Genomic DNA, 21,732 nt, shown 5'->3' on the forward strand with positions numbered 1-21,732 from the left:
TCAGACCAAGTCCTTAATGTTAAAGAAAAAGACTGGTGAATACCTTTCCTTTCTGGTGAGCATGGATTCTGCCAGGGGACTGCCTTTAGACTCCAATTGCAACCATTCCTTGGGTTTGCAAAATTTGGACTAACAAAACCCCATATCTCATGAGCCAATTCCTTCAGCTGGTCTCTCTGTGCGTGTCGTCCTGTAGAAGCTCCTGATGCATCTGAATGTAGTAGATGACTTACTAGAACTTTTGAAAATGACAACTTCACCAGTAGCTGCGGTGTGTGTGTGTGTGTGTGGGGGGGGGTGCTTACGCAGCGAGGATATAAAATTTCAAGAAAGGTTTGTGCTCCTCAGTATTTTCTCTAGGACTCAAAAGTTAAAGTTAGAGGTGACTTAAGTTGATGTGTTTCCATTTTCCCGAGATTCTCTTAATTATTCTAATACCAGTTTGCTGGCTTCATCCTTAAGAATGGCAGAGGCTAGCTCCAGTCCTCTCACAAGAGCTCTGCAAGAAAACAGGACGGTAGCTCAGAATAGGGACCTGAAAGCAGCAATCCCTTGATCCTCTGGCAGGAATGCCAGAAGGGAGCTTTCTTTCTTTCTTTCTTTCTTTCTTTCTTTCTTTCTTTCTTTCTTTCTTTCTTTCTTTCTTTCTTTCTTTTTAAAACCTCCTTTTAAATGAGCACCCCCCCATACTCCAGAGTAGGAACTAAAACTCCAGTGCAGACATCAATCCCTTGTGTCTAACAGCTTTGGAACTGGATCTCTATATTTTCATCATGAAATGGCTCTATATCTATTCCCCAATATTAGCCATTGCTTGCTACTCAGTGGTCTTATAGTAAATTGTGTGGCTAACAAGCTTGCCAGGGTAGAGTGTTATTTTCTTATATGATGCTTTTCAACAGGTGGGCCGAGGTAACAATTCTCAGTCTTTTGCTTCACCAAGCTGGAGTGTCAAGTCCATTTACAGACACCCTTCTCTGGACCAGATAAGATACTGTAGTCCAAGGCACCATGAGAATACCCAATTCCACAGCTGACATTCTTATCTCATGCATAGGTAAGTCAAGGACACACCAAATTCTTCCTACTACCAGAAATTCAGTGTGCATTAGATTTTCCTCCAAACATGCTTACATCTATTGTTTTTCAAAGGTACAGCAGCCATCTCACAGCCCTGGACCTTTATCCAATGTCATTGGGTGATTTGCCCCAGTGTTGGAAGCCGTACAGTTTTTCACGGGCAGGTTAGATGGATTACCTGCTATTAAAATGCATTTAGTATAATTAAATAGGAAATAGTTTATTATTAACTTAAAAAAATCAACGTTAATTAGTTTAAAGCATATTGGCACTGGACTGGCGAGGCGCTTGATTCCCTGAGTTCAGTAATTGAGACTCAAGCCGTGGAAGTACAACCTACTACCAAAAGTTTTCCTCAGAGCTTTACACGTGGACGCGCCAACGCATAGGCACAAATATATTAATTAAAAAATTATATCTAGACTGGTATCGAGATTCCGGAGTACTAACTGACTTGTTCTTATCTTTTATTTTTTTCTCCCCAGGGCCCCTATCAGTATTTTATCCTCCGCAAACACAGACGCAGTAGTTTGTACACCTGTGATGAGAGTCCATAGCCGGGGGATGGCATGGATGAGGGTGTCTTCTCCCTCTCCAAGGTGCTAAAGTCCTCCAAGTGAGTTTAATGTGCAGGCAGTGCTAAATAGAGCCTCCATTAATTTATTTGTTTTGATCTTTCGAGACAGGGTTTCTCTATGTGGTATGTATGTATTTATTTATGTGCTTATTTATTTATTTTGGTTTTTCGAGATAGGGTTTTTCTGCGTAGCCCTCGCTGTCCTGGAACTCGCTTTTGAAACCGGCTGGCCTCGAACTCCCAGGGATCCGCCTGCCTCCGCCTCCTGAGTGCTGGGATTAAAGGGGTGTGCTACCGCCGCCCCGCTGGAACTCCTCTTAAGGAAACCATACAGAACATGAAAGCGGCCAAATCCCTTGGGTTTTCTGCAGAATCTCTTTAAAAAGAGGACGATTTTCTCTTCTCCGTCTGTCGGGCGACGGACGGGACCGTCAGCCAATCGGCGGTTGGGACGAGTGCCCGGCCTTTCCCCCGCTCCCGCCCCCGCCACCAAACAGAGACCATAACAAAACACTCCCCATTAGTAATAAGAACAGGCTTCTAAGGCACAGACCAATAGGAGAAGAAAAAAAGCGCAGGCTCTCTGACTGGCGTTGAAGTGGCCGCTCACCTCAGACTTCAAGCCGGGACCTGAACCCGCCCCTCTCAGACAACACCGCGAAGGCGGCGCACACTTGGACCTCCTCAGCGTCACTTCCGCCACGCTTCCGCCTCCCGCATCACTTCCGCCCGCTCCCTGTCCGAGGGCGCCCAGCGACGTGAAGCAACTTCCTTTTCCTTTTCCCTACTTCCTCCCCGTGCCTCCGCCTCCACCTCCGCCTCCGAGAAGCCGATTCCCTCTTGCAGCAGTTCCGAAGTAAGGGATGGGATTCCCTCAGGGGCCTACGTGATAGCCGCTGGGAGCCGCGCGGCCCGCGGCGTGAGTCCCCGGAGCCCAGGTTCGCTGCGGCGTCGGGCGCTCCCGGGCTGTAGGTGTCGGGGATCGCTCGGGCGGACTCCCGGGTCCCTCTCCCCGGCCTGTAGCTAGCCACGCTGGGAGCTGCGTCCCCCGCTTTCCAGTTGAGTGGCGCTCCTTCCGCAGCTCCCGTCTCCTCTCTTTCCAGGCGAGGTCCGGCTCAGTCTGCTGCTTGCTGTCGATGGCCTGTCCTGGCGCTTGTCTCGGAAGCCGGCTGCAGGTAGACCCGTGATGGCTGGATTTCTCGCGAAAGGACTTTAGCCTCCTCTAAGTCTCGGAACCAGAGTCAGGTAGGGAATTCTAAAAACATGCCCGGTTTGTACAGATACAGAAACGGGGATTGTTGGCAAATGCGGTCCCTTAAGGCAACCCGGCTTCCCAGAGAAGCGCTGCGCTGCTCACCCAGGTCTGACATTTCTAGAGCGGCGCGAGAGCGTTTAAAAAGAGAACGCTTCCAGTTCTGGGTGCAGAGTGTTTATCCGACAGTGTGCTAACTTCTTTTTATAATGATGTCACCCGTTCAATTAGAGTAAGACTAGCAAGCATGTTGTTATTCTTGGTGTAGGAAACAGGTTCAGAGATAACCGATTTGTATAGGATTAATGACTTAGCTAACATCTCTCACTGTCTCTTTCAGCTCTGAGTCTCCAGACACTTTAACCTTAACTTCTATCATAACTAAACCTTCCTTTTGATTTTTGTATTTGACTTCTCAGGAAGTGAGAGTCCTGACATTTAATCCAGCTCCAATTCCTCATAATCTCCCCCCCTCACCCCACCCCGACTTTCAGGATTTAGGATTGACATTGCTTGTCGTAGAATTAACGGATTTGGGTTGAAGAGCTGGCCAGAAAAAAAATCGCTAGTTTTTATACATAGGTACTCCATAATATGGCTTACCTTGGGTATCTTAAATCAGTTCATATTTTTCGTTTTTGTTTTTCCATTCAGGAAAATAATCGTTATCTCATGTCAAGATGTCGGGGATTGGAAATAAAAGAGCAGCTGGAGAGCCAGGCACATCTGTGCCTCCAGAGAAGAAGACAGCTGTTGAAGATTCAGGGACCACAGTGGAAACGATTAAGCTAGGGGGTGTCTCTTCAACGGTAGGAGAAAAATGATGCTGTGAAAGTGTGCTTGGCTTCCGGCAGTTGTTTCCTGAAAGCAGAAATTTATAGAAGCCTTTTGAATTAAGGAAGAAGCGTTAGAAAAGAAGAGGGAAATAGGTGAAAGGATGTGGCAGTCAGTCCTTCAAGTGAGGGGTATTACTGTTTGATCTGTATTTGCAAGGTGTGCTCTTGTAAGCACAGAGACTACTGTAGTCTTTGCACTTTTCATTTCCTGAAAATTTGGTGCCGTGTTCTAAGAGGCACTCTAGCAAAGCTTTTGAGAGTGCCAGTGCTGAATGAGAGATCAGATTGGAGTGCCTGTGGGCTACTCTCAGCAATATCTCGTAGCTGCCTGGCCCGTGTTTCTTTATGAAATGAATCTGTAGTACTGTGTGTGACATTAGGTTATGATCGAGACAAAAATGGAGTCCCTGTAAAGAGTTAAAACATTGCTTCTTAACATAGTAAATACTCATAAGAGTGAGCTATTAGTTCTTAATGGGCTAGAGAATGTGATAGACAATAAAATATTGCTTCTTTAATCGATAGTGATATCTTTTAGACATTAGAAGCTTAGAGGTTTTGATGTAGATAAGATTCTGTATTTGGAACTTGGTCAAGGGAATATAGTTGCAGTCACTTTTCATTTGTTTTTCTTGTGTATATTGAGGCTGAGGATCAGAGAAGTTCAAGTTTGTTTTTCAGTCAGAATAAGATCTTGCTTAATAAATTCTTAATGAGGTTACCTTTAAGGAAATGCTCTGGGTTTTCATACTCCTTTCTGTTTCCCTAAGGTGGCTTTGTCTTAACAGTGTTTATTTGTGACCTTAAGTATATTCATGCCAATATCGGTATTTATTGAGCATCTGTTGTTTGCTGGTTGCTATGCTTTACATCCCGTAGACTTCAGTTTCCAGAGTGGTACTGACAAGAGGATAGGTTGATGAAAGGAAAGCAGAACATAAATCCTAGCTTGAACTATAGCCAGAGGCAACTCTCATTCTTTCCTACTATCCCATCCCCTGACAGCCTCGTCTTTCCAAAGGTGAGGATTTGCTTTCTGAGGATTTCCTTTCTTCTAAAGGTAATAACTCCTTCTGTTCACTTTTGAAGTTTTACAGTGAGCCAGCTAAGGTTTGGAGACAGGAAGAGTGAGAATCCAGTGTATCCTTGAGTTGTGAATGCTGGCTGTATGAATGGAGCTGTCAGCTCCAGCTGTTCCAAACCTGGCTGCCTGAGTAAACAGCACAGACAGAAATACTTGCTACAAACAGAAGGACATTTGAGTCATCCAAATGAGAGATCACTATGAAATGGATCACTGTGGAGCTAGCATAGATGGAAATCCTAACAGATTGGATGAAATACATGAAACAAGGAGGATCAGTATAGGATTTTGGGAGTGAGGTTTTCTTACGAGGCTAGCAGAGGAGTATGGTTAGTAGTTGTGGAGAGCGAATCAGTTTGGGGAATCATTGTGTTTTGGTTTTGAACATTAAGATACTTCTTAGAAATTGGAGTGGATAGGGAATTGGGTATGGTAACTTTGGCTGTGGAAACAAGTTGAGATAGAATCAAAGGAAGAGTGTTTTAGTTGGAGTGAAGGGAGGAGATGTTGCATTTAGCAACAGATAGTTCAGTGGAGACTGAAGACCTGTGCTGAGGTAGTTGTGGGTCTGGTATAGTGAGCTTAAGAACATGAGTGAAATTAGGGAGACTGGGTAAAGGCAGTGCTTTGGAGGATTGCTGTAAAAACGAGGAAAATGGGCCAGTAGCCAGAGAGAGAGCTTTGTGAGACTGAGGGAAAGTGTTTGATTGTGTTTTAAGATTGGAGACATTGAGCCTGTTCCTGTGTTTTTTGAAGTGCATTGAGAAAAGATATTAATGATAAAACTGATTTGATGTTACTGATATGATGTGCTTGAGTGCACAAAGCCTGCACAGTAAAGCAGTTGGCCTTACCCAGGAGCAGATACAGTTGTCCATGTCAGCAGAAGAAAGACAACTGATACAGGGTTAGGTAGAGGCTGATCATTAGCAGTAGTTTAAAGAAGTAGGTATGTGCATCCTCTTCTGATTGCTTCTGCATTTTTTGTGAAATCTGAGAGAGGAAAGTTTGGGTGTTTGAAGCGACTAGAAGATATGAAGTAGTCACCTTGCAGAGAGCTTGTCTTAGAGGGAGCACTAGAGTTGCTTACTGTGCAATACTGGGGCCCACTTGGCAGCATGGGGTTTAGTTTTTCTTGTCAGCCAGCTGTGTGAGTCTAGGCTTAAAGTAGGTGGAGTTGGATAATACAGGGAATTGGAGTTTTTCCAAGATAACATGATGAAGAAGCAAGGAAAGAGGGGAAGGTATATATATAAGAGATGATTGTAACAACTCACCATAGAATGTGTCTTTAGAAAAGCAAGAGGTGAAGAAGCAGGAGGCATGAGGGACAGAGAATGGCATAAACCAACAGATCAGATTTTGAGAGGCTGAAAAACTTTTGGAGGCAGGAAATGGAAAGCTGAGAAAAAATGCTGCTGGTTATAGAGAGTGAGATTGTAGAAGACTTTCAGGTACAGCTAAAGCTGAGACAGTAGCTGTGGTAACTGCTGACAGATATAAGAGAATAAGATCTTTGATGGAGAGGTGGTTAAGATATGGAATGATCCACCAAAGTGGGAATTAAAGCTTTAGATATTGAAATGTGGTAAAGTAGAACAATAGCAAGTGATTATAAGCTGGCTGCTGGATCTGAGAAATGGGACATGACCCGATCATTTATATTTATAGGTAAGGTTAGTGAACAGTGGCAGGTGGTACAGGCTAATGTCCTAAGCTGCTAAGGAGTTTTGAGCAAGGGAATAGCAATGGAAAACCAAGATAGCATCTGCCTCTAGGCTGGGGCTTCAGAGAGCATAGGAGGGAAACTGCAGGGAAACAATGTTCTCATGTAGGTTTCAGTTATAGCCAGAATAGGAAGGCAGGTTTCAAAGATTGAGAGAAGACCCTGGGCATGTGGTTTTGGTTTACTGTTGATGCTCCTCGTGGCAGTGAGTCTGGGAGGGTGGGCCTAAAAATGAGGGGAACTAAAGTGTCATGCAATAGGCAACTTTTTTTTGTTTTTGTTTTTGTTTTTCGGGACAAGGTCTCTCTGTGTAGCCTTGGCTATCCTGAACTTGTTTTGTAGACCAGGCTGGCCTCGAGCTCACAGCAGTCTACTTGCCTCTGCCTCCCAGAGTGCTGGGACTACAGGCATTCACCACCACGCTTGGCGCAATAGGCAAATTCATTCAGAGCAGCAGACAGTTTATACTCTGAGGATTAAGAAGAATCACACGAGTAAGTGGTTCAGTCACAAGGACATACTACACATGGCAAAAACATGTTTTTCTATATAGACACATGAATAACAACAGCTGAAGTGAACTCACTCCTATCTGCTACACATTAGAGGAGCATGAAAACACAGTCCAAGACAATTCTGTGTTTTGAAGAAAACAGAAGTGCTGAGACTCCTGTCTTGCTTTCTTGGAGTTTTCTCTCAAGCACTCACATGGCTGTATTCTTGGACTGAGTTCCAACAGTTTACTAATAGTACAGTCAGGCACAGTGAAACTTCTAGTCACTACCCTGACATACCAAGTATTTTAAGTAAAATGAAAGAGGGGAAATAAATTGCTTTAAAATCTTAATTTCACCAATTTCTGTGTAAAACAAGACTGCTAGCTTCTTCGCTGACTTTGCAGAGCAGAGGTCTCACCCATCTGAGTTTACTCTGCTTCCTTTTGATAAACTTTTGTTTAAGGGAAAAACAGACAAATAAGCAAACAAACCAAACAAAAGTGTCAGCCTTTCTACCTGCTATTTCTTTCCTGTTGACATTTTCCTCTCACTGCTGGCCCTCTCCCTTCCCCAGCTTCTTCAAGGGCATGAGCTAGAGAGAGTCTAACGATATGAAGGCCTGGGAATTGCTGATGGATTAGAGTCTTTTGTTTTGCTTCGATTTTGAGTCAGGATCTTTCTTTGTAGTCCAGGCTGGACTTGAACTCTAGGTCCTCTTGCTTCAGCCTTTCATGTCTACACCACTATGTGTAGCTTGGAGAATATTTTTGCAAAAGGGAAAGGAGCCGGAGTAGAAGTTGATGTTTTAAGAATGTGTGCGTATTACTGAAAAATAGTATGGTACTTCTCACGTGGTCATGACTAACCTTCATGAGTTCTTGTTTCAAATTGAAGGAAGAGAAAGAAAAGTACATGAATGGGTCAGAGAATTGGAGGGAACTTAATAGTTTCCCATCTGGTGACTTGAATTTCTTCTTAAATAAGGAACAAAGCTATCTCTTTAGTATTGTGTGAAAAGAGGGCTCTGGAGACACTGCTTTAATGGAGAATGGATGCTTACTTGTTAGTATTTTTGGACAAACTATTAAGATCTTTTCAGATTAAGAATTCATTTTGTAAAGTCACCAGTTTTCTTGGTTCATTGAATTTTTGTAGAAGCCTTGATATAATAGGTGCAGGGTTAGAATAATCAGATATCTGGATTATTTTAGGTTAGGATTTGTTCATAAAAATAGAGTAATGGATTAAGGACGTAGGAGAATGATAGGTGTTTGAAGGATTATATTATAGTATATAATATAGCAAGTAGAATAGTAGAAATGAGAGAGTGGAAGAAAGAAGTGAGTTCAAAATTCTAGAACTCTAAATGAGGTCAAAAGCCTGTTGTAGGGGCATGAGATACCTGAGAGACATGTTTTATTCAGGAAATGGGAGGCTGGAATGGAGCAGAATTCTGGATGATTCCTCCAATGTGGGTTTTGGAATAAAATGCATTCCTTAAGCCCAGTGGTACGGATAGTCATTTGGCCTTAAAGAGTTCAAAATTCTGACAGACTGTATGCTGCTGGTGGTGGTGGTGGTGGTGGGGGTGTTAAAGGTTCATCTAAACCTATGTTTAGGTTACCTGACAATACAGGCAGGTATTGGAATAGAAAACAACCCAAATGCCAGAATCTTGAGTGAATGGAGTGGTGCTTAGGAGGTAGAAGACAGTGTCAGTAGCTAGATAGACTAGCTACGCATTTCTTTGTGGAGGTTCATATTAATACAACAACAGTGAGATGATAAGCTTGAGAGTCTACTGGTCTTGCTGTTTCCTTACATGATCATACCCTGTTCCTTCATTTCTCTGGTCTCACTGCTTACCTAATTATTTGTTGTAAGATTTGTATGTATGTGTATGTGTCTGGGCATATGTATGTACATATGGAGACCAAGTAGTGTTCCTTAGGTGCCATCCACTTTGTTTTTTGAGACTGGGTCTGGCCTGGAACTCACCAATTAGGCTAGCCTGGTTGGCCAGTATCCTCAGGGATGCACCTGTGCTGGGATTACAGCATTTGCCACTATGCCTGGCCCTAGTGATCGAACGAAGGTGCTCATACTGTATGACAAACCGTTAGCAGCTGAACTGTGTCCTCAACCTGAGTTAAGATTTATTTATAGAAAGTAGCTAATGAACTAATGTGATCTTGTTGAGTTTAACGATTCGTTTGTCTAATTTCTTTGTGGACACTAATGATTCTGGTTTCCTGGGGCAGGAGGAATTAGACATTCGGACACTGCAATCCAAAAATCGTAAGCTAGCAGAAATGCTGGATCAGCGACAGGCTATTGAAGATGAGCTTCGGGAACACATTGAAAAGCTGGAGCGGCGCCAGGCCACTGATGATGCCTCACTGTTGATTGTGAATCGGTACTGGAGCCAGGTAGCTACTTTGTATGTTCACCTAGACTCATATCAGCATTTTCATCCTCAGTGCTCTCTTAGTTTCTCAACGTTTGCCCCTCTCTTTTTTATTTACTGTATGTGTTCCTTTCTAGTTTGATGAAAACATCCGTATCATCCTTAAACGTTATGATCTGGACCAGGGTTTGGGAGACCTGCTCACAGAAAGGAAAGCGCTGGTTGTGCCAGAACCAGAACCTGACTCTGACAGCAATCAGGAGCGCAAAGATGACCGTGAGAGAGGCAAGCGTTAGTGAGGAATTCTGTCACTGCGTTAGTTAACTGGGTTTGAGGTTGAGCTTTGCTGTGAAGCTCTGCAGTTGAGGAGAGCAGTGGATTTTACTGTTTCCAGCTTTATAATTCGGGGCTTTTTCTCCCTGTGTCTTTGGGAGCAATCCTATAATTGCATTAGTTACTAAGTTTTTGAAGTTGAACTTTTTTGGGGGGCTCTCCATTTAAGGAAAAAAATTGTCATTTCCAGATTTATAATTTGGGGGTACTTCTTTCTCCCCATGTTCTCAGGGGAAGGGCAAGAGCCAGCTTTCTCTTTCCTTGCTACTTTGGCCAGCAGTTCCAGTGAAGAGATGGAATCTCAGCTTCAGGAGCGAGTGGAGTCCTCCCGCCGTGCTGTGTCCCAGATTGTGAATGTGTATGATAAATTGCAAGAAAAAGTGGAGCTCTTATCCCGGAAACTGAACAGTGGAGGTGAGGAGAAAACCTGGAGGCTGAGAGCAGTGGGGAGGAGAAGCATTCAGCTCTGTGAGGCATAGGGTGCAGCTCAGTAGTAGAGTATGGCTAAAGATGTACTGAGTCTTGCCTTCTAGTCCAGCACCAAAGAGAGGAAAAGAGAGAAAGCAGTTTCACTAAATTCGCTGGAGTTTTAAAGTTCGTGACTCTTAGTATAATTACCATGACATGCTAACTATATACTTTCGTAGGTAGCAGAATTAGTTTAGACTGTTCTGACTTCAGAGGGTGAATTTTAATGTTATTTTATCTTTGATGTTTTTAAATAGAGTTAGATGAGGTAGTAAAGTAGTAAGATGACTCCTGTGTTTGAACAGATGGAATAGGAAACCAATGGATGAAAAAAACCTTAAAGTTAAATTAGCATTTGGAATATTTATTGTTATTGAGTTTTAATATAGAAATTATGTTCCTACAATATAGAAAATATACTAAAATGACTAAAGATGTTTAGTCATTTGTGACAGATTTCTTTCTCAAATGGAAATAAAATACCTTGATTTCAAGTTTTCAATAATAGCCATGCTCTGGTTATAGTTTCCTTTAAGAAAAGAGTTATTGTGTATATGTATGTGAGTACAGGTGTCTTAGGAAGGCAGAAGAGGAAAAAGGGCATCAGATTCCGCTGGACCTGAGGTTAATAGGTGGTTGTGAGCCACCTGATATGGAGTGCTGGGAACTGAACAGAGGAACTCTGCAAGAGCAGGACACCCACTTATCCACTGAGCATCTCTCTGGCTCTCTGACTGTAGTATTTTAACTGTCCTGATTATCATCAGGAACTTTTTTTTAAACGAAATAAGATTGTTTTTTATTTTCATTTTTTATTATTTTCTTTATCGAGGCTGGCAGAAACCTGAAAAACAAGCCATCCAGAAGTGATTGGTTTTTGGCTGCTCCTTTCTTTAATTTCCTTCCTTTCTTTTTGGGTATAAACAGCTCACTTCTAATATCTAGCCCTAACCAGGAACTGAACAAACAGGATATAGTAGGATTTCGTAGTTCTGCCTTACAAGGTCCCATCAGTGGGGCTGGTGATATGGCTGAGTGGAAAGTGCTTGCTGCAGAAGTATGAGGAGCTGAGTTTGGATTTCCAGAATCTGCATACAAAAGCTAGGCATGGAGGCATATGCTCAAGATCTCAGCTCTGGGGAGGTGGAGGCAGAGGCTAGCCAGCTTAGCTGAAGTGGTAAGCAAGTGCCAGGTTCAGTGAGAAACATGTCTCAGAAAACAATGTGAAGAGCAATAGAGACACATTACATCAGTTTGTGGCCTCTTTGTTCATATGGGCAAGTGAATCCACATAGGTGTGTTCACGCGTGCGCGCGCACACACACACACGCACACGCACACACGCGCACACACACACGGTCATGGGCACAGAGGAAGAGGATGGCCTCTGTGTACATATGAGCAAGTGAATCCACATAGGTACATACAGACACACATGTTTTTCATGGACACAGAGGAAGAGGATGCAGCCAGTCCGGATGAGACCTGATAGGCTAGGGTCATATGGAAGGGGAGGAGGACCTCCCCTACCAGTCTACTAGAGGATGGCGAAGGGGGAGAAGAGGGAGGAAGGGTGCAATTGGGAGGAGACGAGGGGGCTACAGCAGGTATACAAAGTGAATAAATTGTAATAAATAATAATAAAAAAATTCTTTTCCAAGAAAAGGGGTCTATAACTGCTTTTTCCTAATTAAAAAAAAAAGTTTAATTTGTATATGTCTGTTGAGGTGTGCCAATAATATTTAACTTTTTAAGCTCTAAAATAAATTAGTTAAATGCAATGTGGTTTATTTACTAGGTGAACAAATAAGAAGTTTATTTTAGATTTTATATTTAAGGAAGTTTTAAAAATTTGCTTCTTTTTTCAGTTAGTGTGGTAACCAATATGCTTGTTTATTTGTATTTTATTATTAATTAGGATACCACAGTGTAGAATAGATGGGTGTGACCACTACTCCTTAGTACTATAAAACAAGCTGTGTGATACTTCTGTCTCCCTTGGTTCTAAGTGAATATTTGGAAGGTATTGTTAAATCATAGATGATGTGGGCAATAAATAGACCATGCACAGAGGTTATTTTGATGCTACATTTGATATTTTAAGCAAATATTAAACACATCATTTGCTACATTTCTAAGGAGACGAAACCGACTAGTATATCAAACAATACTAAGAAGTATTTTGGAATTCTGTGTCTGCAAGATTGCTGAGCATTGAAAGCTCTTCCTCAGAGGCCTGACAAAAGTTTAATCTCTGGATCCCACAAGGTGGCAGGAGACAGCCAATTGTTGTGGCTTACCCTTTGACCTCGAAATTCATCTCTCAATATACACAGGGTAGACACATACACACACAGAGACAAAAATTATTTTTGATAATGTATTATCAAAATAATACATTGTTTTAAGATTAAGTTTACGGTAAAAAATTTAAAAAAGTACTTTCTTATAAATTCTGAAAGCTAAGCTGTTTGTGACCCAGAGGAAATGTGTTGATAAAAAGGTAAAGATGAATTATTTGAGTTATAATGAGTATTAACTTTCTTGGAAGTTTATTTTCACCCATGAGTTTGGTTCTGATTTAAAAGAGTTATATTTGTGGCTTATTTATTAATTTACTATATACTCACTGGGTGTTTATGGAATTTTAGGGCCTGCCTTTAGAATTTAGGGTATTGAAAGAGTGAAAAATTTACGTACTTAGTTTAGGTTGGTTAGTCATCTTTCATTTATTTATGTATTTATTTATTTATTACAATTAATTTACTCTGGATCCTGGCTGTAGCCCCCTCCCTCGTCTCCTCCTAATTCCATCCACCCTCCCCCTTCTCCCCATGTGCCCTTCAATAGTCCACTGATAGGGGAGGACCTCTTCTCTTTCTATCTCACCCTGGCTTATCAGTTCTCATCAAGGCTTGCTGCATCATCTTATTCTGTGGCCTGTTAAGGCTGTATCCCCCAGGGGAAGGTGATCAAAGAGCTAGCCACTTAGTTTATGTCAGAGACATCCCCTGCTCCCCTTACTAGGAAATCCACTTGAAAACTGAGCAGTATATGGGCTTCCTCAGAGCAGAGGATCTAGGTCCTCTCCACGCATGGTCCTTGGTTGGAGTACTGATCTCTACGGGCCTCAATGGGCATCTTTTATTTATGTATTTATTTTGCCATGCCGACTGAGACTTTTTTTTTCTTTCTTTCTTTCTTGGAGTCAGGGTTTTTCTGTGTAGTCTTAGCTGTCCTGGACTCACTTTGTAGACAAGGCTGGCTTCAAACTCACTAAGATCCACCTGCCTCTGCCTTCCTTAGTGCTGCGATTAGCACACACGTGTGTGCTACTGTGCCTGGCTCCATGGAGATTTTTAATTGGTTGGCTTGGGATGAATCCCATGGAATTGTCTATCTTAAAACTTTTACAAGTGATTTTGGTGGTAATTTTAGATGGAAACTGGGAACCCATGACTTGAATGATCTGTTCAATATGGTTTCTGAGAACAATGGCAGCAGGTAGTGTGGGAACACATTTTCCTTGACAGCTCTAAAGGGGAATGTGTATCCTGAGAATAATCGGTTCCACTTATCGTACTTAGATTGAACTGTAATAGTTTTGACTAATTTTAAACACCTGAATTCAGCATAATAAATTCTAAAGATGTAACTTGTGCATTTGTAAATGTTATGTTTATGTTTAATGTTGAGCTTCAGGGCTGTACTTAATATTGTGATAAGTGACTCCTTTGTTTTTATCTTTCTTTTTCATGATTTTATATGTGATTATTTGAAGATAGAAATTTTGCTTCCTGTTTCTCCATCATAATAGAGAGATGCTTCATGTTGGTATTAGTTAATAATAGCAATTATTAGTGATTGCATTATTCAGTAAAATTGTATTGCTTTAATTTTGACACTGCTTAGAAATCTTGTCTATTCCAAATTCTAAAGTCTGCATTTTTGGTGATAGTAATTATATGTGCATAAAATGATACAGCTTTCATTTATTTGCTCAAAGCACTTGTCTCAACAGAAAGAGATGAGCTGAGGTGATGTTGGAAGTTGACTCATTTGCTTAACCTATTAACTATCCTAACCACTGGTGCTTCATGTGCCTTTTGAGATAATATACACTAAGTTACTTTCTGACATTCTAAGGACATGAGGTGAGCTAGCAGGTTGATGCTTTGGTTCAATAGACAGTTTTAAAACTTAGGCTATTGATATTAAACTAAAGTGAGTTCTTCTTCCTCAGATAACCTAATAGTGGAGGAAGCAGTACAGGAGCTGAACTCCTTCCTTGCGCAAGAGAATGTGAGGCTCCAGGAGCTGACAGACCTCCTTCAGGAGAAGCATCACACCATGTCTCAGGAGGTACTTGACCAGAGGAAGTGACAGCTATTCTCAGTAGCTCTACCTAACAACACCAAATCAAAGTTACAAGAATCCTGAGAGGCCACCTGACTTTGGAATGCATACTTCTATATTGAAGAGGGTGCAGTTTCAGGAACAGTCAATTCTGAGGGGTCAAAGTCCGTGGAAAGGTTAAATGAAGAAAATAATTGAATATTTTTCTTTGTGACACTTTCTTCATCATGGGGAAGAAATGTCACAACACAACAAAATTGTAAAAACTAATTCACTGCCTTAAATGTAAAAGATTGTGAACAGTGGTCCTGAGTGAATAGCTAAGTAAAAGTTCAGCAGAGAATGAGTTAAGGAGAATGGGCTAAGGCATTGCTGATGCCATAGGAACTTGGGGAATGTGAATTTTCACTGTATTTATAGGCCACAAATTATGACATTACTTCCCCTGGCAGGGCTTGGGCATTTATCTACCTAAAATGCTTGTGAGAAGTTGATGAAGGATTGAATGATTTCTCATGCTTCTAGTTATTTTGTTAACTCAAATGATTATCTGCTAAAATTTGACCTACCTTGCTTTGGCTACCAAACTTTCATGCTAACTAATTACTTTAATAAGTTGTTCTTCGCCTGGTATCCAGCTTTAAGCACTTCATGAATATTACTACTAGTGGCAAAATAGCTCCCATTTTACTGGTAAGGAAACAAAAGAAAAATTAGTGAGCAGTCAGAGAGCCGGCAATTAGCAAATGTGATTTGCTCATGAATTTGTTTAATCTCAGAGCCATGTTTTCCCTGCACTGTCTCCCGAGCTCTGGTGTTACAGTCTTTGCTTGGCTTAGGAAGTTTGTACAAACTTAGATGTTCATGGACTTTCAAAGTGATTAGAGCTTAGCAGCATTCAGTAGGAAATAAGAGTGTTTTTACAAACAAATAGGACATACCTGGGCATTAAGTAGATGTTACCAAGGTGTACATGTCTCCTTTCGAGGCATTTCTCAAATCTCAGCAATAGTAAACAAGGGCAGCTTTTGCCCCCTCGGTTCATGTGTAGAACCCATGGCTCTCACTGCTGGTTCTCCCTGTCTGCTGGGGGTGTACCTTAGTTGTCAGCTGGAAGACCTGCAGGTGTCATACATGTCGGCTGATCCTCCTGCACTGAGTGCTCTAAGAAACGAAGGAGACCCTGCATGATTTTTCTGGCATAGCTCAGAGTTACAGGCTGTTACTTGCCAGCCACTAAAGTTGTTCAAGGGGAGGAACAGATCCATCTTTTAATGGGAAGATTGTCAGAGACAAAAATGGGAAGATGGGCTGTTTTGTAATGAAAATGCTATGTAGCACTAGCTAGCTGGTTGACAGCTTTGTAAGAGAATAGGGCTGACGAGGTGGCTCAGTGGATACAGCACTTGCCCCAGAATCTGTATAAAGCTGAATTCATTTGTATGGATCTATAATCCCAACAGTCCATTCCCTAAGGTGAGGTGGAAGACAGAGACTGGATATATCTGAAAGTTTGAGGACCTGACATATGAAAGAAATCCTGTCTCAAACAAGATGGAAGGCAAAGACACCTCTACATTCATGTTATGGCACATGCACGCCTGTACACACGCACATGCACACTCGTGTGCGCACAGATATGCCTGATTGTAAACTGTTCAAGAGTCAGCTTAAAAATGAAAGATGTTTCCATTTAGTTCTATAAGGATTATTGTTTTATCATTTCTGATATGTAGTGAGAGAAGGTTGGGAGTAAGAGATATTTCTGTTTTAAATTCTTATTTTCTAAAATATTTGATAAAGGATATTGTCTTTTCAATCTTCATTTTCTGATGGATGTGGTCTGTTTTGGGAAATGATGCTTTTCATGGGTAGGGAGACTATTGAGTCTTAATTGGTCTTGTCCAATTGTAAAAGTTTTTAGCAGTTGCCTGTTTTTGTGATTGTAGCAGTCTAAGAACACTTGGGTGTTGAATAATTTTTCTTTTCTTTTCTTGTTTATTTTTTTTGGGGGGAGTGGTTCCAGACAGGACAGGGATTTTCTGTATAGCCTAGGCTGTCCTGGACTTGCTTTGTAGACCAGGCTGACCTTGAACTCACAGAGATTTGCCTGTGTCTGCCTCCTAGAGTGCTGGGATTATAGGCGTGCACCACCACACCCAGCTGGATTTTTTTTTCTTTTTTTTAAATAATTGTATCTGAGCAAGGGCTAATTATAAGGAATTTGGAAGTTTTTTTTTTTTTATTGATTTTTTTGTTTTGTTGTTTCTATCTTTGGGATATAGTTCTGTAAGCTGCAGGGTAAAGTAGAGACAGCTGAGTCACGAGTGTCTGTCTTGGAGTCAATGATTGAAGACCTACAGTGGGATATTGACAAAATTAGAAAACGAGAACAGCGTCTCAATCGACATTTGGCTGAAGTCCTAGAACGGGTCAGTGCTGTTTTATAAAGTCTTTTAAAAAGGATTTATAGATGCATATCTTATTTATGTGTCTGTATGTATGAGAGAGAAGGAATGTATGCCATATGTGATCAGGTGCCTGTGGAGGCCCGAAGAGGGCATTATATCTCCAGGAGCTGGTGTTACCTGGGGTTGAGTAGCCAAGTGTGGGTATAGGAAGATTTCCAGCTAGGCTCCTATGCAAGAGCAGCCAGTGTATTTAACTGCTCAGCCATCATCTCTCCAGCCTCTGGCTTTTTTCCCCCCAATATAATATTCTTTCTGTTTTTTTCTTTGAGACTTTCATAAATGCATACCTATGTATTTTGATTCTGTTGATCTTCTGTCATTTCTTCCTGAACCCATTTCCATATGCTCTCCCAACTTTCTTTCTTTTAATAAACACTGGGTCCTGTTAGAGCTGCTGTATGGTCATGAGTGGGCAACATACCAAGGGCCACAACCCCAAAGAAAAATGATTTTCTTTCCCTTTGCAGCTATCAGCTGCCAATAGCTCTTCAGTTAGGGTTAAGGTAAACTCTTCCCTCCTCCATGCTAGTGTGTTGATTTATTTGGTCTTATACAGGCAGCCATAACTGCTATGGTTCATAAGCACAAGAGCCATGTCATATCTAGAGACACTGTTTCACAGCAGTCCTCCCCACCATCTAGCCCTTAACAATATTCCCTGAGCCATGTGTGTCTGTGTGTGTGTGGGGGGGGTCCTATTTTTGGCTTAAAACATGATTATCACTTGTTCTCAGTACTTCAACCATTTGTATGTCTGCAGTAGGTAACATCCACTGCAAACAAAATCTTTTTATGGAGTCATCTTTCTCACAAAGGATCAGGAGGAATGGTGCTACTTCAGGAAGAACCATCCTTTGAATGACCCTGGTCATACAACTGGTTTTCCAGTCTCTCACTAAAGAGTCATTGTCTTCTCTGTAGGTGAATTCAAAAGGCTATAAAGTATATGGAGCGGGGAGCAGTCTCTATGGAGGCACAATCACCATCAATGCCCGGAAGGTAAAGTCTGCTCTACCTAGGACATGGTGTTTCACTAGGAGTAGGCCTTGTGCCTAGGGACCTGGGTTATTTCCCAGGTGACACAGAAGAGTGGAGTGGGAACAGTGTGCTTGGGAAGTTTGGAGTGGGGTGTGTGAGGAGTCCTTTCTCTTCATTGTTATCTGCTGTTTTCCTTATCCATTCTAGTTTGAGGAAATGAATGCAGAACTTGAGGAGAACAAAGAGTTGGCTCAGAACCGACATTGTGAGCTAGAGAAACTCCGTCAAGACTTTGAAGAGGTTACTACCCAGAATGAAAAGTTGAAGGTAGGAGGCACAGCTCTGAAGGGCAGGGGAAAACAAATGCTTTGTTCATGAGCATGTGAACCTGCATACTTTATGAGGGACAAGAAAAATAGACAAAATCCAGGCTTTTCTATGATCCAGCTCAACAAATAAGGTGTAGAGAAATGCTCCTTAACAGAGCAAGGCCATTTGTGACCTGCCCACTGCTAACATGGTCATTAAAGAGTTGCAAGGGTTAGAATGGCCATTTGCCTTTCTGGTCAGTGTCATAGAGAAGTGCAACCAGAAGAAATGGGCAAGAATGATAAAAGGGCTCCAGATTTGAAAGATTGGAGAGGAAGAGGTAAAGTTCTCTTTGTTTACAGGTGTGACAGTCTTACATATAGGGGACATAGTAGTCCTTGAGATTACTAGAAATGAGTTCAGGAAACTTGTAGAATATAAAATCACCAATGACAGGCTTTATGGAAATGATCTCATTTTACATAGCATTAAAAATAGTACATTTAAGCAAAGATGATTGGATAAAGAAAATGTATAAATATATAGTGGAATGTTATTCAGCCTTGAAAAAGAAATGTTGTCATTTGGGGCAGCATTGATAAACCTGGGTGACATCATGCCACATGAAATAAGGCAGCTACAGATGGACAAATACTGTGTGAAATATATGGATGTTAAGAAAACGGATATCATAGGAGAGAATAGAATTAAAAGGAAACATTGGCTAGGAACCCCGAGGTACATGTTCTCAGCACGAAGAAAATTATTTGTCCCAGAGGTACAGAGAGCAGGGAATAAGAGATTGACAGGAGAGGGAGAAGGGGAAGGGAACAAGGAAGAAGGGATAGGGATTTTTGTCTAGGAGGACAAAGGATTGCCTCTAGATTGAGAAGAAACAGATGTGGCACATAGGAAAATCATAGTTTATGATAGAGCCTGTGTTGTTAGGATGAGGTGTTTAATTTTAATTGGACATGTTAATTAGGTGAGCCAAAGGGGGCTTTTGATTGCTGGACTTCAGTACATTGATAGCTGGACTGTGGCAGTCAGCCTCAGGAGGAGGAAGTGGCCAATAAGGGAATAGACTTTGGTGACTAGCTTTAGGACATAATCTGATGTTTTTTAGCAAGGCAGAAGGAATAGAAGAGGAGGCAAGGCCTACCAGAGCCATGCCCATCATACTCAAGCTGGCCAGAGTCCCTTCATTCCCACGTCTTTGTTGTATTATTGGCTCACTGGGTGTTGGGTAAGGAGGTTGTTGCTGTCTCTGGCTGCTTCCTCCTGATATTGGGCCATTGTTAGAGGACGTGAGGAAGTTGGGTTGCTGGTCAGGGCTGGGAAGAACAGGCTCTATCAGTCAGTGTCCAGGTTCAGGGGGTTTATCTGAGGCTAGGGAAGTGTAGTCTATGAGACCGGACCGGGATGTAGATTCCAAGGAAACAGCCAAGGCTGGCCTTGGAGTTTCTGGAACCGCCTGTAGTTGATTTGAAAAGACTAGGTACAAAGGTAAAGTTAAGAAACTTTAGAAAAAAAAAATTATCTTGGATGTACATTTGAAAATTCTAGGTTCATTGTCCTGGTAGTTGGGAACTGGCCCAAGACCAGGGAAAGGGAGAGAGATCCCCCTTTAGGAATAGGCAATAGGCAGGAAAATTTAGGCTGTTGGTTGGCAGTACTTGTCTAGAGTCTGTTTGAGAGTTCTTAGGAAGAGCCAGGAAAATTTAGATTGGCAATATAAAGAATTGGGAAATAATCGTTATCTGAAAGCTGGGTCTGGTTGTGTTGGGGAGAATATAATTTAAGAGGCTTTTGTTTTAATAGCCTTTCCTGTGGTGTTCAGATTTTTTCTGAAATTGAAGTAATTTAGAATATGGATGATTGGGAGACTCTTGGCGAATGGTGAGAAAGACAGGCTGTAACAGGTTTTTAGGGTTGGTGAGGAAAGGTTGAGAGAACTTGGCTTTCTTTGTTTCTCAAAGTGGGAATTGAATTGTTAAGGGGACAAGCAGGTAGTGGGTGTAGAGTATTGGCAACCGGGATATCAATGGTGAGAGGGAGTTTGATTAATAGAGACCATTAAAGAGAACCACAAAGAATGCATTGGGAGCCATTGAAGGAGATATCGATGAGGTTGAGGACAGGGTTTGTTGGATGACCTGGACCCAGGTGAGAGTTTGGCCAAGAGAATGTGTGTATGTTGGAGAGGAGACAGCTTGGGTTTAGTTGTCTTGTAATTGGGAATGTGGGATTTGTTCAGTGTTTGATGTCTGAGGCTGTCTGGACAATTAATGAATTTAGGGGAGGCAGCTGGTGGTGGATGTTTGGCAATCATTGGGCAGAGGAAAAGTAGGAATGTGAGGAGAAAGATGAAGTTTGTGGGGGAATAGATGCTCTTGAGAGAACAGGAACCAGAGGGTGAGGATAAATATTGATAATGGAGGGGTCAGTCTGCTGTGGCTGTCTGACAGGAAGGGGCTGCCATCCATATAAAAGTGTAGGCAGAAGTAGCTAAAGGACCCTCATGTATGAGAGGATTAGGGTAGATTTTTGAGTGTTCTTGGACAGGAGTGTAGAGGATCTGGGGCAGAAAGGAGAACATTTTAAGTTTAAGGAAATGTTTGCAGATGGGAGGAAGGAGAAGATCTAGGAATCACTTCGTATAGATAGTGAATCAGAATTAGTAATATACTACAGCATCTCTGCGTAGAGGACATTGACGAGTGAGGCAGTGTCAGATTGGCTATCAGAGAAGGAAGGACTGCAAAGAAGGAGGTTGTCTATATCCTGAAAAGAGGAGAACACAGGCCAGGTCTGTAGTGAGTGCCTGGCCAAAATTTTGGGAATTGTCTCTGAATCCCTGGGGAAGGACAGTCCAGGTCAGTTACATATCAGGATCCATCTGTGTGAAGGCAAAAAGGTCTTGGGAGTGGTCATCCAGGAGTTTTGAGAAGAAAGCCTTTAAGAATTTAAAAGTGAGTAGTGTTGTCAGGGATAATGGAGAGGATAGCCAAAGGGTTAGAGGCTCAAGGGTATAAAAGACAACAATTAATGGAGTAAAAGTCCTGGACTAAGTGTAAGGTTCTATTAGGTTTTTGATTGTTAATTTGGGAGTATTGTAGGGTAAAGAGGAGGGGCAAAGAAATGATGGGTTTGAGGCCTAGGCAGAGGCAGTTAAAGGTAGGGAGGATCAGGGTTTGTAAATGTAGTCAGAAGGGTCTTTGAGCGTAATAGAGGGGTTTATGATGTGCAACAAGGGAAGGAGGTTGGCATCCCAAACAATGGGGTTGACTAAAGTTAGCAGAGAATAAGAAGAGTTTTGGGATTTTGGAAAGTGAGTGTACAAATGCAGACTGGAAAG

The 21,732-nt window shown here is 41.9% G+C and overlaps 1 protein-coding gene across 3 annotated transcripts in view; it reads left to right on the plus strand.

The window, feature by feature from the left end:
* Positions 1 to 2,381: 2,381 nt before the first annotated feature.
* The window catches only part of Rnf20 (ring finger protein 20), a 33,683-nt gene continuing 14,332 nt past the window's right edge, over positions 2,382 to 21,732 (plus strand). Inside the window, exons 1-10 of one of the 3 annotated variants that reach the window (XM_021657701.2) lie at positions 2,382 to 2,513; positions 2,761 to 2,902; positions 3,564 to 3,718; positions 9,314 to 9,481; positions 9,597 to 9,744; positions 10,024 to 10,206; positions 14,504 to 14,622; positions 16,902 to 17,048; positions 18,009 to 18,086; positions 18,273 to 18,392. In XM_021657701.2, coding sequence (XP_021513376.1) covers positions 3,590 to 3,718; positions 9,314 to 9,481; positions 9,597 to 9,744; positions 10,024 to 10,206; positions 14,504 to 14,622; positions 16,902 to 17,048; positions 18,009 to 18,086; positions 18,273 to 18,392 — 1,092 coding nt within the window. In that variant the 5' untranslated portion in view covers positions 2,382 to 2,513; positions 2,761 to 2,902; positions 3,564 to 3,589. Of the gene's footprint in view, positions 2,626 to 2,760; positions 2,903 to 3,563; positions 3,719 to 9,313; positions 9,482 to 9,596; positions 9,745 to 10,023; positions 10,207 to 14,503; positions 14,623 to 16,901; positions 17,049 to 18,008; positions 18,087 to 18,272; positions 18,393 to 21,732 lie in introns of all 3 variants that reach the window. The other 2 variants (XM_021657698.2, XM_021657700.2) reach the window with 2 other exon arrangements.

This window comes from Meriones unguiculatus, chromosome 3 (genome assembly GCF_030254825.1).
Source record: "Meriones unguiculatus strain TT.TT164.6M chromosome 3, Bangor_MerUng_6.1, whole genome shotgun sequence".
Lineage (NCBI taxonomy): Eukaryota > Metazoa > Chordata > Mammalia > Rodentia > Muridae > Meriones > Meriones unguiculatus.